At 34.5% G+C, this 16,049-nt stretch overlaps 2 protein-coding genes across 5 annotated transcripts; both read right to left on the bottom strand.

The window, feature by feature from the left end:
- Nucleotides 1–1,538: 1,538 nt before the first annotated feature.
- Nucleotides 1,539–9,435, bottom strand: LOC102590013 (fe-S cluster assembly factor HCF101, chloroplastic). Of its 2 annotated transcripts, none has more exons than XM_006353389.2 (16): nt 9,191–9,435; nt 8,886–9,032; nt 7,521–7,648; nt 7,392–7,442; nt 6,745–6,900; nt 5,910–6,053; nt 5,698–5,840; nt 5,173–5,242; nt 4,953–5,048; nt 4,746–4,835; nt 4,334–4,387; nt 3,983–4,106; nt 3,603–3,727; nt 2,332–2,454; nt 1,850–1,918; nt 1,539–1,743 (listed from the first exon to the last, which is right to left on the bottom strand). In XM_006353389.2, exons 1-15 carry the CDS (start codon nt 9,339–9,341, stop codon nt 1,850–1,852), a joined length of 1,671 nt encoding a protein of 556 aa, XP_006353451.1. In that variant the 5' UTR covers nt 9,342–9,435; the 3' UTR covers nt 1,539–1,743. The 2 variants fall into 2 exon arrangements, with proteins under 2 accessions (XP_006353451.1, XP_006353450.1); XM_006353388.2 differs by having other exon boundaries at nt 7,521–7,663; nt 9,191–9,434.
- A 405-nt stretch (nt 9,436–9,840) lies between these two features.
- LOC102589677 (uncharacterized) lies at nt 9,841–15,986 on the bottom strand. Of its 3 annotated transcripts, none has more exons than XM_006353387.2 (2): nt 15,428–15,986; nt 9,841–10,152 (listed from the first exon to the last, which is right to left on the bottom strand). In XM_006353387.2, exon 1 carries the CDS (start codon nt 15,909–15,911, stop codon nt 15,429–15,431), a length of 483 nt encoding a protein of 160 aa, XP_006353449.1. In that variant the 5' UTR covers nt 15,912–15,986; the 3' UTR covers nt 9,841–10,152; nt 15,428. The 3 variants fall into 3 exon arrangements, with proteins under 3 accessions (XP_006353449.1, XP_015166840.1, XP_015166841.1); XM_015311354.1 differs by having other exon boundaries at nt 10,138–10,164; XM_015311355.1 differs by lacking the exon at nt 9,841–10,152 and adding an exon at nt 10,912–14,302.
- Between the last annotated feature and the right edge of the window lie 63 nt (nt 15,987–16,049).

Below are 16,049 nucleotides of genomic sequence, written 5' to 3'. Positions count from 1 at the left end.
GTTATGGTTATCTTCATAATGGAGGAAAGTAATGGAGATAATGGGTGAGAGTAACTTCTTGGTGTAGTGGACATTTTATAATAGAAAGGTTTTATAAATTTGTGCATGTGCATTTGAATCACTCAATTTTTTTCAGTTACACTTTGAGATCATTCATACCCTTTTTAGGACCAAATCTCCATGTTATCAAAATGATGTCGCCTATAATGTTATCACAAATAAAGTTTTAGCGTAAAATGTTTGAACTATACGTTTAAAAATATTGCAAAAAAGGGGAGAAAAAGGACTAGACTTGCTCTCTATTTCAACTATCGTTGTAGCTTTTATTTAATAAAGGTAAGTTGATTTTTCTTCTTACATATTGTGCATTTTTTTCAATGTAAATGGTATAATCAAAAATAATTAAACGACAACTATTTGGGAATTGCATTTTAAAGTTCAAACGACAATTAAAATGGAACGATAATTATTTGGGAATTGCATTTTAAAATTCAAATGACAGTTAAAATGTAATGGAGGGAGTGTCTTTTAGTTTATTTCAACTTGTCTATGTTGACGGGGGATTCAAAGTTTTGGTGAAAGTGATAACTAAGTACTTTTTTGTTTGTTTGTTTTTTAATACATAATTCATTGTATTTGCATGTTACTAAATGTTTTATTTGCAAATAAAAAATATAGAATTGAATTATGTCACGTTTTCATCAAATGTTTTGAAAGAACCTAATGAAATTTCATACCTACCTACCTATCTAATGCTTCTAGATGAAGCCTTGTATTGTTACAAACATAAATAATTTTTATTTTAGAGAGTGGTCAAATACTGGCCAAACATTTTGACTAATTCCTTCTTTTTTAAAAAATAAATACTATATATATATTGTAGTTAAATTCATGTTCTTCTTGACCTCTCCCTATTGTTTTGTTTTGTTTTAGTTTTGGAGCTTCTAAGATGAATGGCGGATAATAGTGATAAAGTTAAAATTTTTGTTAAGGATACTCAAGATTTAATATATATATAACTATATATATGTTTGACATATATACTTTGTAAATATTATAATTGACTGGTCAACCTTCGCTACATGTAGATACGCACGCCACTAGCAAAGGTGACAAAAGTTTATTATATTTACCAGTCACCGAATGTCGGGAGATGGACGAGATTCAATATCCTTAATTAACCAAATGTCTAATGTTCGAACTTTTACGAATGGAGAACCAAATGTCTAAGGTTTAAACTTTTGTGAATGGAGAAATCACTACTACAAAGTTTCTCTTTTAATATGTCTTACGCAAATCTAGATTAATTGTGTCAATGGGACGCTAAGTATTAATTGCCAAATATTATACAGGAAAAGTATAGTACATAGTTTTAAATTATATACCATGATGGTGTAATAATGAATTTACTTTTTGAACTATTAATATAATTTATCTTCATAATTTTAACTATTTTTAAGGTTTGATTAGACCCTTAATTCATTTTATCACCTTTTTTTTTTGTTGACCTAGCAAAGTACAAGCATTGAAGCATGCTGTACAACAATAATGAAGCATAGATTGCTGTGACAAAATGATACACACTAGTGAAGATTTGCTACAAAAATAACAATATTATGAACAAATGGTAGTGAAAAAAACTATCTACAGATAGTTAAAAATGGAACATCACTAAGGTCCTTGTAGAGGAGCAAAGGTTCTTCCAAACTGTATTTGTATCCGATTTTCGACTTCAATTCATCCCTACAAATAAATCAGGAAAGTCGGAAGGTGAAGATTTATCAGGCTAATTGAGTAATTCATCAAGTTCAAATTTTGAATCTGTCTCTACGTAGAGGTCATTCATTACCTATGCAGGAGTAAGTTGAGGAACTTCAACTAAGCGTTCCATCATTTGCAGCTGGTCATACGGAGCAATCTGCAACAACAAAAATAAATCGAAAAACTTAACTCTTAATAGAGTCGAACTGAAATAAGCACTTCAACCATTTCATTTTGTATGGCGGTGTTTGACTAGATATGAAGTTGAAGAAAATAAGAAAGACTTTCCGCACATATCAAAAGTATGCTTAGAACATGTGGCGTTATACATGTCATGACATTTCTAGGGTAAAACGGGATGGTTAAATAAAGAGTGTCATATAAAATAGAACAGTATGAGTATTCCATTAGTCACAAACAGCTCAATGATGCTAGCAAATGCAACTTTAAACACGTCATGTGGAAAGTTGAAATTAAAGAGTTGCCAAAAAAGGAAAGAGGATATGATAATTAGCAGCTTCATCGAGAGCGATGAATGATCATGTAGTCAAAATAAGTGAGGGAAAAGACCTGGCTAAATCCGTCTGGCCAGGTTATTTCCACGGCATAGTTTCCCAAAGGCCGAATCTCTTCAGGTTCAATGTCATCTGGGATATCAGAGTATTGCAGTTTCTGTTCACCCGACCATTCATCCTGAAGCAAAGCCATTGAAGAGAAAAAAAAATCAAAATCCAGATGACTTCAAATGTTTTGTATTAATTGAGTGGAACAAGCAAGCAGAGTGACTTTTTCAAAGTTTTCGTGTTTTCTCCGTAATATCAGTTTTTTTTTTGCTTTGCTTCATCGATAGTTAAAATCTACCGAAGTTTTCTTGAGAAGTTTAGAGTCAGATGCTTAAGGTCGTCTAGAGCTACTACTTTACCTCTCTAGACATTACAACAACAACTATTACGCCTCAATGCCAAGGAAGTTGTCAAGTTAGGGTCGGCTATATAAATCTTCACTAATCATATAGCTCCCATTTAAGCTCATCTTTGATCAGTATTATACAAAATAAACATGAAAAGTACTAAAAGTTCTCTATATATCTCTGACGGGACCAAAAGTCCTAGAGAAGTACACTCAAGGGTGTGACCTAGTGTTCAATGAAGTGGGTTGAGAACCATGAGATCTCAGGCTCAAATCCCATCGAAGACAAAAGAACACTATGTGATTTTTTCCCGTCTGTCCTAGCCTTAGTGGATAGAGTTACCTGATACTTGTTAGTGGGAGGTAGCAAGTATCCCGTGGAATAAGTCGAGGTGCGCACAAGCTAGCTCGAACACCACGATGGTAAAAAAAGAAGTCCTAGAGAAGTTAGATGCATAAACTCTTATCAGCCTCATCAAGGTGGATCATATTATTCACGAGGCTAAGCACCCATAGAACACACTTTTCCCTACCCTTCTCACTAAAAATTGCTAAAGCTGAAGCCTCCTTTAATTTCAAGTAGGAACTCAGTAGAATACAGAATTGGCTTGATAATTGTGAATTTTTGTGTTTAGTTTGGCAATGATAGCTACAATTATTGATAAATATATTTATTTTTTGTATGATTCAAATCTAGGCTCGTAAATTGATCCTTATTAAATCAACTTGTGAGTCAGGATGAACAAGTTATCAAAGAGAAAGCATGGCGAAAAGAAGTTATGCATGCATTTCTAGTTGATTATTTATGTCCCAAACATCTACTATGGAGAAAAGGCAATTGATATTTCCGTAAACGTATTATCATGTCATAAATAGTGCAGTGCAGGCATCTTTTCGAGCTGGAAAGTAACTTAAAGAACTTGACTGCGTACCACACTTTGGGCAGACCGATCATTTCTTCTTACAGTTGCTGGGTGCAAATAAAACTCTTCATCGGAATCAGGTACTTTGACCTTGATTGCCTTGAAAGATCTATCATAACTCACTGCAGTTGATACTTTACCCGAAGAAAAAAGGGAAAAAAAAGGAGCAATCAATAATCAACGTATACATGTCAAACTTCAGATAATAATTCCGACAAGTAGATTAAGAAATATCGGCAAGTGTATTCCCTATAGAATGAAGCTTGTTTCACTTGAGTACTTAATAAGAATTCTTGGATAGAACTGAAATCTTCTTTTTCTTCTCATTTTGTTCGACTTGAATAAACATTTGAAAAGAAAAAACAAACAAACAAATAAATGAAGTGTACCTTGTTGACGAATCTTGGCACACTGTTGTACTACACACACGCCTAACTCTTGGAACGTTCTGGAAACTTCACCTTGAGGATCAGCCACCACTTCAGGCATTCCGCTATCTCCAGAAGCAGATAGCTTTACAATTTGAAACAAAGTCCGCGTATTGTTCAGATATGCATGTTCAAGATTTTAAGTAAGACAATAATGGATTATTGATGCTATTAGTTTTGATTATTGACAGAAGAAAACTAAAGAAAGGCTTCAGTAGTGCAAATATTAACTATGTTTAGTATGAACATAAGTGCTAAATGTGAATACTCAAATACTTGAATCAGTCAACAGTTATTATTGTTGCAACTTACAGCTGGTTGGATAGGGAGATCAAATAGATGGGGTATTCCGAACTGCTGGACAACCTGCAGAGATACAAATGAGATTTATATAAACGTACTCTTCAACGGGTAATTGCAGGTTTAATGATAATGTCTCAAGGCGTTGAGTATAATATCATAGATCTAAATTCATCACTGATCAAGAAAGTATTAGCTTCACTCCACTAGAATATCTGTGTAAACTGAAGCAACGATTTTACTACTTAACGGAATCTTTTTCTCATCCCGAGAAGTTCCAAAATGCATAAATAGAGTTTCTTGATCTTAATACCATGGTAAACTTAGATAAAATCTGTTTTACTCAGATAAGGGAAAAATAAATTTGCAAACTTTCGGGAAGGAGAAGCACACATCAATAGAACCTAAGAACAAGGCGGCATACCTGAGACCCTGAACCCCTGCCAAAGGGGTAGTAACGTTTTCCATCAGCATCAAAGTGGCACATGTTCTCAACTACGGCAACACAAGGCACCTGAACGTGAAATGTATAATTAGAAGCAGCACGTCATCTTTTCAGCTCAATAAGAAGAATTAGCATTCTAATCATAGTGGAACGGACAACACTTCAGATAACACAAAAGAAACAGACCTTAAGCTTCGAGAACATACGGACACCCTTCGCTACATCAATAAATGCTAGCTTTTGAGGTGTAGTAACAATAACTGCAGCAGTCAAAGGAACAACCTGACAGTTGAATCAGCCAAAGCAGAATATATTAATATTATGCTAACAAGAAGGGGAAAAATCATTTCCACCAAGGACTCTCACAAACATTGGCACACATGAGTTGTATTCTTATTAGGCAAACCTGGCAAAGAGTAAGTTGAATATCACCAGTTCCAGGGGGCATGTCAATAACAAGATAGTCCAACTCTCCCCTGCATAGTTGCATACATTTAGGATAACAAAGTAATTCAAGAATGCAAAATTTAGAGCATAGACGTATCCTCAAAAGGGCCATTTGCAGTGATATCCAAAAACACTTTTACGACTATATGCAAACTTACTTAAATAAGCTCTAATCCTCTAACAACACATTAATGCAATATATGTACTACACTTGCTTTTATCAAGATTAAGTCATCTGATTCCAAACAGCCAATAAAATGCCTCCAGGTTACAATTAGAATGGATGGCACATTCGCATCAAAAGTTGGAACATATCATATGTAGACAAAAAGTTAGACTAAAATAAATCTTTTTAATATGTCTCCAGAGTAATAAATTTCAATAAACTTTGAAGAATTTCTCTGGTTTAGAAATTTCAACAAAATGGCTTAAGTAAATTGGTTGATGGTTCTTGATTTCTTGTCAAATGCAAAGCATATCATACCATTCCGTAGTAGTCAGCAGTTGGTTGATGACCCCAGAAACCATGGGACCTCGCATAATTGCACGCCCTTGCCCAGCAAATCCAAAAGACACCAACTTCACACCCATGTATTCAGTTGGAATGATGGTTCTTTTCTCTGCATTCTACAAAAATCTCTCAGTGGTTTATATGCAGTAGCAAAAACATAGTTTAGTCCAGGAAACGACAGTTACCATTTCAAGTATCCGGTTTTCTGGGGACACCATAGTTGGCAAACTAGGACCATATACATCTGCATCAAATATACCAACTCTAGCTCCCATATCAGCCAAAGTGTAAGCTAGGTTGACAGCAACAGTTGATTTACCAACCCCTCCCTGTGGTTTATAAAGGTTAATATTAATTAAGAAGAAGACACAAGAGATTTCAGATGCTAAGCTGGTCAAAGCAGAAAAATTTCCACACAAGTAAGGTCAATGCAACAAGTCCTTGAATGTTTGAAAACAAGAATTACGGGAAGCAATAACATCGACATGAATGAGCAATAAATCACCAGCTAACATATTTAAATATTGCGGTATAACAAATCTTCAAATATTGCTTTTAGAGGAAAGCTTTTTGTCCTTTTCTAACCTATTTCTTTTATTTTTTAATTTGCTCTTGAGGACATAGATAGACCTTCAGGACTGTAAAAATATGGCACATGGGTCTAACTCAATCCCAAAAGCTAACACGTGAGGAGATGATTGCCCAAGTCCATATAAGCAAACCACCCCCAACCAATGTTGGACTGTAACCCACTCTAACACCCCCTTAACTTCTAGTCCCAACTGGAGCGTGGACCGGGAGTCCAAACAAGGATGGACCTGGCTTGGATATCAAGTATAGATATGACACTCAATCCCAAAAGCTAGCTCATGAGGGGAGGATTGCGCAAGTCCATATAAACATACCACCAGTTCATTCCTCGATCAGTGTGGGACTCTAACCCACTCTAACAAGTACATACTACAAGAAATGTTTAATGAGTTAAAAAGCATAGGAACTGAAGATTGTGGAATTCTTCACCTTGCAACTAGAAACAGCAATGATGTTGGAGATTGTTTGTAGCCCGGCAGGAAGCTGTCCAGCATAGATAGGTTTTGCTGGTTGAGCTGACATTGTCACATTGACCTTTTTAACCCAAGGAAGTTCAGCAACCACCTCGTTAGCCTTCTGCTCAAACTATCCAAAATTTGAAAGTCAGATTTGTAGTCCTATCATACTTAGATGATCCACAAGACCACCCTCACGTGATACCAAAGAGGATGAATTTAAAAGAAATAACAAGGATGCGTCCTAATCTCATGTTCCCTAATATATACTCCCTCCGTTCCAATTTATGTGGCACTGTTTGATTTCGCACAAAGTTACAGAAAAAAAGAAAGACTTTTGAAATATGTGGTCTAAAACACTCCTTGACCATTTTTGTGGCTATACATCATTTCATTAAGGATAAAAAAGGAATTTCAAAGTTAAATCATTTCCAATGATAGAAAACTGACATTCTTTTTTTTTTTGGGAGGTACTAAAAAGGATAGTGTCACATAAATTGGGACAAAGGGTATTAAAAGCCAACAACATGCAGTGAAAAGGAAACTACGAAAACTAAATGATGTACCACTTCATATACACATCAATTCTTGATCAAATAGTGGTAGTTGTGTTTCATTTACCATGTCCTTGATTGGACATGCTGGTGTTGTAAGCTCTAACTGAAATGAAACCTGAAAATTCCAATAGATTGGATTAGGAGAATATATCTCAAATATAATGTGAAGGTCAGAATGTACTGTTTTTAAGACCTCTCCCAAATTTTCATCAACCAGTAGGTCCTTCACAAATCCGCAAGAGACTATGTCAGTCCCGAAATCAGGATCAATTATCTGGGATAGGGCTTTAAGTACTTCAGACTCGGCTGTTTGACCTGACACTGAAGAAGCACAAGCTGCAAGTCACAGAATCTGCTTAGGTATATTTAGACAATATCTCAAAGAGCAGCAATGTAAACTGAACGATGTATGACAACATGTGCACGGGAAGAAATTTAAAGGAATTACTCGAGCATAATGAGAAATCCAGTTTAAAAAAGTTTCTACTCAAGCATAAGAATGCTTCAAACAAAACTGTGTGCATGACTAGGTTCTTAAGATGCAAATTAGGAGGATACTACAAGATGTCTCTTTGTATGTAGCTTTTGAGAGAAGCAGAATAAATGGATGCAACCCCTCCATATCAATATTTTTAAACTCTTTGAAAAGGAGAAAGACATGTCTTCCTGTCCATTCATGATTCGACAATCTAAGGTTTGTGGTCATAATCTTAGACTATTTTCGGGCAGCGCCAGGACACATCCTCATCCAGAGGACATAAAACTTCTTGGTCAAGCCAAAAAGACTGCCGACTGAATGCTCCTATCTAATCATGTCTGGACCTTTATCTTACCTTAAGAAGTTCCCAATGCATTTTCTTAAATAAGATTGAGTCCTTCAAAAATTGTGAAAATCTAATGATCCACGAATATATCCACTTCAAAATTAGTTATAGAACTGAACATTTCTACATATGTTAAGGGGAAGCAGAGATTTTAAGCCTCATTGTCAGACCGTTTCAGGAAAGTTGAGGCAAATTTCAAGTCAGCCATGGCTGAAAAATTGTCGGGAATTTTCTGAAAAATAAAGTTCAACATTTGATGAATAGAAAATAAAAACAAATTGGTATCTGATGAAGCAAACACGCGAACACATTCAATTCAAATAGAAATCCAAAGCAAACTTAACAAAACAGAGTAGCAGAATACAAGCATTTATCGACAGCAAGATTAAGTACAAAAAGGACAACATTATACAATTATAGTGCTAATGGATGTGACAGTTTCATCTAAAAGCTTAAGTTGTCTAGAAACACATTTCTAATTACTTAATCGTATTATGTCTCAACACATGAGCTTGATTTTTTTTCATGAACCAAACACATGAAAATATTTTTGCTCATTGGATGGTGGTGAAATTAGAACTTCCAGACCCACGTCTACTAAGTTGCTCAGACTCTCCAAAAATGTTCTCACACCCGTGTCATCAAAAAGCTCAAGCGAGAGCATACTTTTAATTAGTACTAATACTTAAAAAGTATTTGACAAATTAAACAAATAGAAACTGCTACAAAATTACCTCCATTTGAAGCAGCTTTAGCTGTAAATGAGCTCAATCTTGAACATGTATACGAAAAGTTCAAAGCTTTCACTTGTCTTTGAGAGGACAAAAAACAAGAACCACTCAAAGTAGACTGAAGAAAAGACTTCTCAGCTACATATAACCCTGTGTAATCAACAAGCAAAACACAAAATTCAGCAAGAACTCAACTTGACCCAAATAGAAAAATGGGTATTTACTAAAATTCATTAAAAAAGTAATCTTTTTCAAAACCCCATTAAAACAAATGGTCCGAAACTCATATATACTAAAATTTTGGCTACCTGCTTTGGGTTGTGAAGTACAATACTGATGAAATGTGAGAGTAGGAGAAGATGGAGCTTGAAGGAGTGTCATTTTCTTTAGTTTTTTTCTGCTAATGGGAGCTATGGATGATGATGAATAAGAAGAAGACAGGGAAAAGTTCAATTGCATTAATGTGAGCCTCAAGTTTTCATGTTACGCTCAAAATCAAGAATCTAATCGCCTTACCTTACCTTAGCCACAACTCTTTTTAAGTCATCCAAAACGACAACCTCTTTCTGTCCATTTTGCGTCTGTATATTATTTTTAATATTATTTTGTTATGAGTTATTTGAATCGAAAGTCTTTTGAAAAAAAAAAATCTACTTATTTGCTTCAGTTATAAGTATTATTTTAAACATCATTTTATTATGAGTTATTTGAGTCGAGAATCCATTTGATTTTTTATTTTTTTATATAGTTGGTTAGGGTCTAATTCACCAATTCCATCCTCAAATAATTTTGTACTATACTCTTTTTATTCATGTTAATAGAGGCATATTTGGATGGAGAGGTGTGAATTCATAATTTTCTCCCCAAATTATGTATAACATGCTTTCGTTTGACGTTTGTCAATACTGACTACAAGTTAAATATTTGAAACAAGTTCCCCCAATTAGGAAAAAGTCACTTGAAGAGAAAAAAAACTCTCTATTAGCCATTAAATCAAGTCCAAGGTCACAACCACAGCAGCAGCAAATACACTATACAGAGGAAAAGAGTCAACAATCTCTCTATTAGCCATTAATGGCATTCCAGATAACATAATAATAAGAGCATATATATACAGTACATCTAGAAACTGTTGCACAATTGATTAAATCATCGATCGATCGGATAAGATAATGTGCTAGGAGAAATTTGATTTTTATCAAGCACCATCATGCCCAATACTGTTGGGCTTATTTCATAAGCCATTAAGTGGAGGCAGCTGACAAATACCCTGCAGGTTGAAGAAGATATAAATGGATCAACATTGAAGGTTATGAGCTATATACTATGTTTTAGTACTACCATAAGGGGTAGTTCGGTAGCTGGTTATAATTATGCAGGAATTAGTGAATACATAATTAGTTATGAGAAAAATAGATGTATTATTTTATGCATGGATTAAGTACTAAATTGCAAACCAATTAATTTAATACATGAGCAACTTACTTCCTAACCGGTTACCAGATGTGCTATTACTTATGCAACATTTAGTACCTGCATAATTCACTCCAAACCAGCTACCAAACGACCCCTAAAAAACCTAAATTCTCATATCAAAATTACTATTTCATCAAAAACTCTTAAATAATCACATTATTTTTACTGGACTAAAAGGAAAAGCATAACAGAAAGTTACCCAATATATCAACTTGGCAAGCATTTTTCCTCTATCCCTTTAGCTTGTCCTAAATATGTATTATGACATAATCGCTAGCACAGAAAACACTGCCAAAGAGCTAGGATGGCGTAGTACTTAACAAGTGACAGGGAAAGGGAAGTTGAAACACCGACGAACGACGATAGGCAGATGGACAAAGACACTCGAAATGACTTCACCAAAAAGCTTATTAACAAGTTCTACCAGCAACTTGAATTCACCAAAAAGTTAAGATGATCAATTAAACAAACAAAAATGGAAGGAATTTAGATGTATATTTTACCTTTTCCTTCATATCATTCAGTAACCATTTGGAGTGTACAGCTTCTTGAGTTGCAAAATAAAGGAGCAATCATAACAAACAGGTAACTAACAACTCAATGACTCAAACACCACTTATGTCAGCTATCACACTTACAGCAAAAAAGGAAGAAACATGAGATATCAACAACTTCCAAAAAAAGTCAAGTAAAAATCCATGAAATCATAATTTATTTTGCTTGTCTTCATGATTCTGTCCAGTGTCCGCTGTCCTTTATTTCCCTTTCTTTTTTTTTCCTCCCGGAAAGTTGTTCCAACTCCAATCTTAAGTTACTCAAATAAAAAGGGGCACTTCACAGACTTTTACTCGGTAGTGCAAATACTTTGGAAAGACCAAATGCATAAAACAAGAGTTCCCAACAATGAAATAAGGTAGTGTTGTGTAATGCTTTTGAGCAGTCTAAAAATGTCTAAAGAACATGTAGACCTTTGCAATTTTTTTGGAACTCTAAGGAAATATTGAAGTATGCTACACAGGAACTTTTAAAAAAAATGAGGAACAAAAGAAGTAACTCACAGTAGAAAAAAGACCATTAATCAGGAATGATTTCTCAAAAGCTGGTGTTCCAATAGCCAACAAGAAAAATTCAAAATGATTCCTAGTGAACATATTTAAGTACACATACCTCTAAGCACATAACATAAATAAAGATAGTATTCTTTAAGAAATTTCCATGAGCCTTTCACAAGGAAGATCTCTCAGCATCTCAGCAGACCCTAAAGATCCTTTTTATTAAAATTTAAAAGATAAATACAACCTGAAATGTTACATTCTTTCGGAAACCCAAAAGAACCATAAATTTGTGGTATTTATGTTTGTAACATGGCATGGCTCTATTTATCTACAGAAAGCAAGGCAAATACAGTTTATAAAATACTTGTCACCCAGAGAAACCACAAGATCGCTCGAACCAGAGTATAAAAAATACTCATTGACGTTCTTGGGAAAGCTATGGGGACCCATATTTGATGAACTCCTTGTGGGCTTCTGATGGTGTCATGTTCGTCTTTGGAAAGGATATACCAATTTTTGCAACTCATCACCAATATCAATATCAATATCCTTGCTCTATTTCCATTCAATCTAGTGACTGGATTAAAATATTCCATCCAATCTTAGTGAATTGATTAAAATAATTTTGCAACATCTTTTTTGTGTTATATTCTTAGTCGATTGTGCACCGCACACAAATGTCGAATGACTAGAACTGACTTATCATTACATACTTTGTATTAGAGTAGTTTTAACTAAACTCACCATATTGATGATTGAAATAATATCTAGGTATGTTGATCAGTTGATCCACTGATAAGCTTCCTCACTATCCAATTTGTCTCCATAAAACCTACAATTTTTTGACAAGTTGCTTTTTGGTTTGTTGTAGTGTTGTCAAAGGCGCACCTAAACCCTGAAGCAAGGCTCAAGATGTGTTAAGCGTTTCACCTTAATGTGCATTTTAGTGTCGTCATCAAGGTTCTAAGGTATACTTTTTCTTGCCAATTATCCTCTTTTAAAGAGGCAACATTACCTAATGTGCATTTTAGTGTCGTCATCAAGGTTCTAAGGTATACTTTTTCTTGCCAATTATCCTCTTTTAAAGAGGCAACATTACCTAATGTGCATTTTAGTGTCGTCATCAAGGTTCTAAGGTATACTTTTTCTTGCCAATTATCCTCTTTTAAAGAGGCAACATTACCTAATGTGCATTTTAGTGTCGTCATCAAGGTTCTAAGGTATACTTTTTCTTGCCAATAATCCTCTTTTAAAGAGGCAACATTAAACAATTGATATTTCCCTTATTCGTTAATTTTTCTCAATTTCTTTGTTCATATATTTGCAATTCATGCTTATAATTATTAGGCTTGGACAAATATGTATATATATATGTGTGTGTGTATTTTTTTTCACCCTTTGCGCTTTTTTCCATTAAAGCTCATGCTTTATTTGAGCTTAACACGTTTGTTGGAAGAGTTCACAAAGATGAGTCCCTATTCCTGGGAATTTCTTAAGTAAATTGAAGACCTCTTCTTTGATAAATCTTTTCTAAAGCACTGAAGTGAGTTTATAAAATACAAGAGACTAGTATCACTAACAAAATTTGAACTAATGACATCTTTGTCTCATATGTCACATTGTAAAACACGTGTGCAAATATCTTTATACAATTCTTGCTCAACATTGCCGAATATAGATCTTATGAATTCTAAGTCGTCTTTCACCGGTCTAATTTCTTCCTTTATTAAAGCAATTGACTGAGCTTCGAAATTAAGCAATTTTTTTAAGTTTTTGAGTAGAAGATTCATAAAAGAGTGGTCTATCACTCATTGAGAAGTGGGAGTTGAGATAAGTCCAAGGCTTCCAAATGAACAATCTCCCTTTAGGATTTCCATGTTTTCCAACAAGTCAAGAGTTGCAAAAAAAATATTATTGGTACTCTCTTCATTCCTTGATTTCTTTTCAAGTCATGTACAAGAACTGATACCTCATTAATAAGTGCTCCAACACTTGCCAATATATTAAACAATATCAAAATAACGAATAGGTACTCTATCAAAATATATTTTGCTAAATTTCAAGCTTATTCAATTGCTTTTATAAAAGAAGATATTGGCCTGGTGAAAGAAGACCTAGAATTCATAAGATCTTTGTTCAACAACGTTGAGCAAGAATTATATAGAGATCTTCGGACACATGCTTTAGATGTGGCATATGAGGCAAAAATATCATTAGTTCAATTCTTGTTAAAGATAATGGTCTCTTGCATTTTATTTACTCACTTTCCAATGCTACAAAAAGGATCAAACTTATCAAAAGAAGTCCAATTTACATGAGAAAATCTTGAGAATAGGGTCTCATTCTTGTATAACTCTTCCAACAAATCAAACATCACTCATCATCAATAACTGGTCAAATAATATTAGGTTTTCACGAGGAGGTGGAACTAGTTAGGAAGCTCATTGATGGACTAGCATTACCAGATATCATTTCAATCATTGGTGTGTCAGATTCAGGTAAAACTATTTTGGGATACAAAGAATACAATGATAAGTGAGTTATGAGTCATTTCGATATTAGTACATGATGTACAGTCGACCAAGAATATAATAGAAAAAAAATGTTGCAGAAAATTTACTTAAGTCACTGCTTTGAATAGGGAAATACAGTGAGGACATTAATGTGATGATGAGCAACTAAAAATCACCATCCTTAGAAGAATGGTCAACCAACAAGACCACTCAACACCACAAAATATTTCCAGAAGACGGACTTCTAATAAGCATTTACCAGACTGCTGCTAGATGCTACTGCTTAACTCACTAATTTTTTCACTTTTTTCCTTAGATGTAGCACAATCATCAAATAGTTTGTTTTCGATCCTTTCTTCAATAAATATGAAGAGTTCTGATAGAACCAAAAGAAAAAATCAGCTCGTCCCTATTAAAGCTAAAAATGGGGAACGGTAACAGCGGTATCATTATTCACTACTCCATTAAGAAACATGGTAGTGTCTCCTACATGGAAGAGGAAAGACAGATACGAGATTCCAAGTCAGTGGAGTAAACTATACCACTGACCCACTACGGCTATAGTGCTTGTAACAGTGGGCATCAACTTGAGGGTGTTCGGATTTGCTTTTTAAAATAGCTTATAAGCTAAAAGTCATAAGTTTTTCATACCCAGCTTTTAGCTTTTAGCTTATTTTTTGTACTTTTTTAGCTTAAAAACACTTCATATTTCCCAAACACCACAAAAAATAGAAAAAGAGCTTAAAAGCCAAAAGCACTTATAAGCTAATCCAAACACCCTCTTAAAAGTTATTTTGGCTTAAAAACACTTAAAATAAGTCCATCCAAACAGGCTCTAAATATACATTGTACATGCTCTCAACTTGTTCAATTTAAAGTAAATATAATGTTCAAGCCGATGCTAGACTGCTACTACACTGTTGAAGAGTACCCAAAGCATCGCAACTGAAACCCAATACTTCTTCTCTTCCATTTTACAATACACTATTTGACCGAACACGAAGTTTAGAAAGTGAGAAATACTATAAACCACCAACTAAATATCACACAACACCAGATTTACCATTAAAATCTTATGCTCTTCAACAATCCTGTCACTCTCAAACAAACAGCAAAATGAGAAAGTTAAAATTGAAGTGTCACCAAACATACTAAAGTCTCAATCTTTTGAATGAAAAAGTTACCAAACATACTAAAGTAGTAAAGGCTCAATCTTTTCAATGACAAAGTTTAAAAAAAAAGTTGAGAGTATATTAAAAAAAACAAAGGCATCAACAACTTAACAGAAAGCACATGATAATTACTATAGCCTTCAACATTTGACCAAATATCTAATAGACAATCATATTGACACAATAGAACGTCACTCCTAATCCCCCAACAAACAACAATATACATAGTGTAATCCCATTGGTAGAGTATACTCAGACCTTACCATAGATACAATATACAAAAAGGAAACAACTTTATTAAAATAAAACAAAACAGATTAAAAAATTACCTCAGGAAGAGGAATGCTTTTTCCCTTCACAATAAGGGCTTTCATTGAAATTCATAGAAGGGTATTTAGCAGTAACCATTCCAACTTCAAAAACCAAATTCTCACCACTAGATCTGATACCCGTAATACCCCACCACTTAAAAAAAGCCCTTACACTAATCCCATCAAGCTCCGCAATACGATTCTCAACAATTTTCCCCCTAATTTTCTTCGAATAAGTCGCAAGGTAATTGTCTGGAGGAAGAGTAATTTTACACTTTTCACCCAGAGAAACCAGGAACTCGCCGGAACTGGAGTTCAGAGAATACCCATTAACGTTCCTGGGAAGCAACCCTATGGGAAACCCGAATCTGATTAGCACCTTGTGTGCCTCCGATGGTGCCGGATCCGAATTCGGGTTCAGATTCGGATCCGGGTTTGAAGAAGATACAGAAATGGCGAACAGGAGAAGAACAATGGTGAAGATTACTAGGGTTTTTGCCATTTTTTTGGAGCTTGGCGAAAAGGGGATTATTAGATTAGTCGATTTGAAGAGTTTTAGACTAAAGAAATTGGATAGAGTGTTAATGTGTGTACTTTGTAAAACGTGAAGTGGCTTAGAATGTGACACGTCGTTTGTGTG

The sequence above is a fragment of the Solanum tuberosum genome, unplaced genomic scaffold (genome assembly GCF_000226075.1).
Source record: "Solanum tuberosum cultivar DM 1-3 516 R44 unplaced genomic scaffold, SolTub_3.0 scf00155, whole genome shotgun sequence".
In the NCBI taxonomy this organism is placed as follows: Eukaryota; Viridiplantae; Streptophyta; class Magnoliopsida; order Solanales; family Solanaceae; genus Solanum; species Solanum tuberosum.
This window is presented reverse-complemented; position numbering and strand designations above follow the sequence as displayed.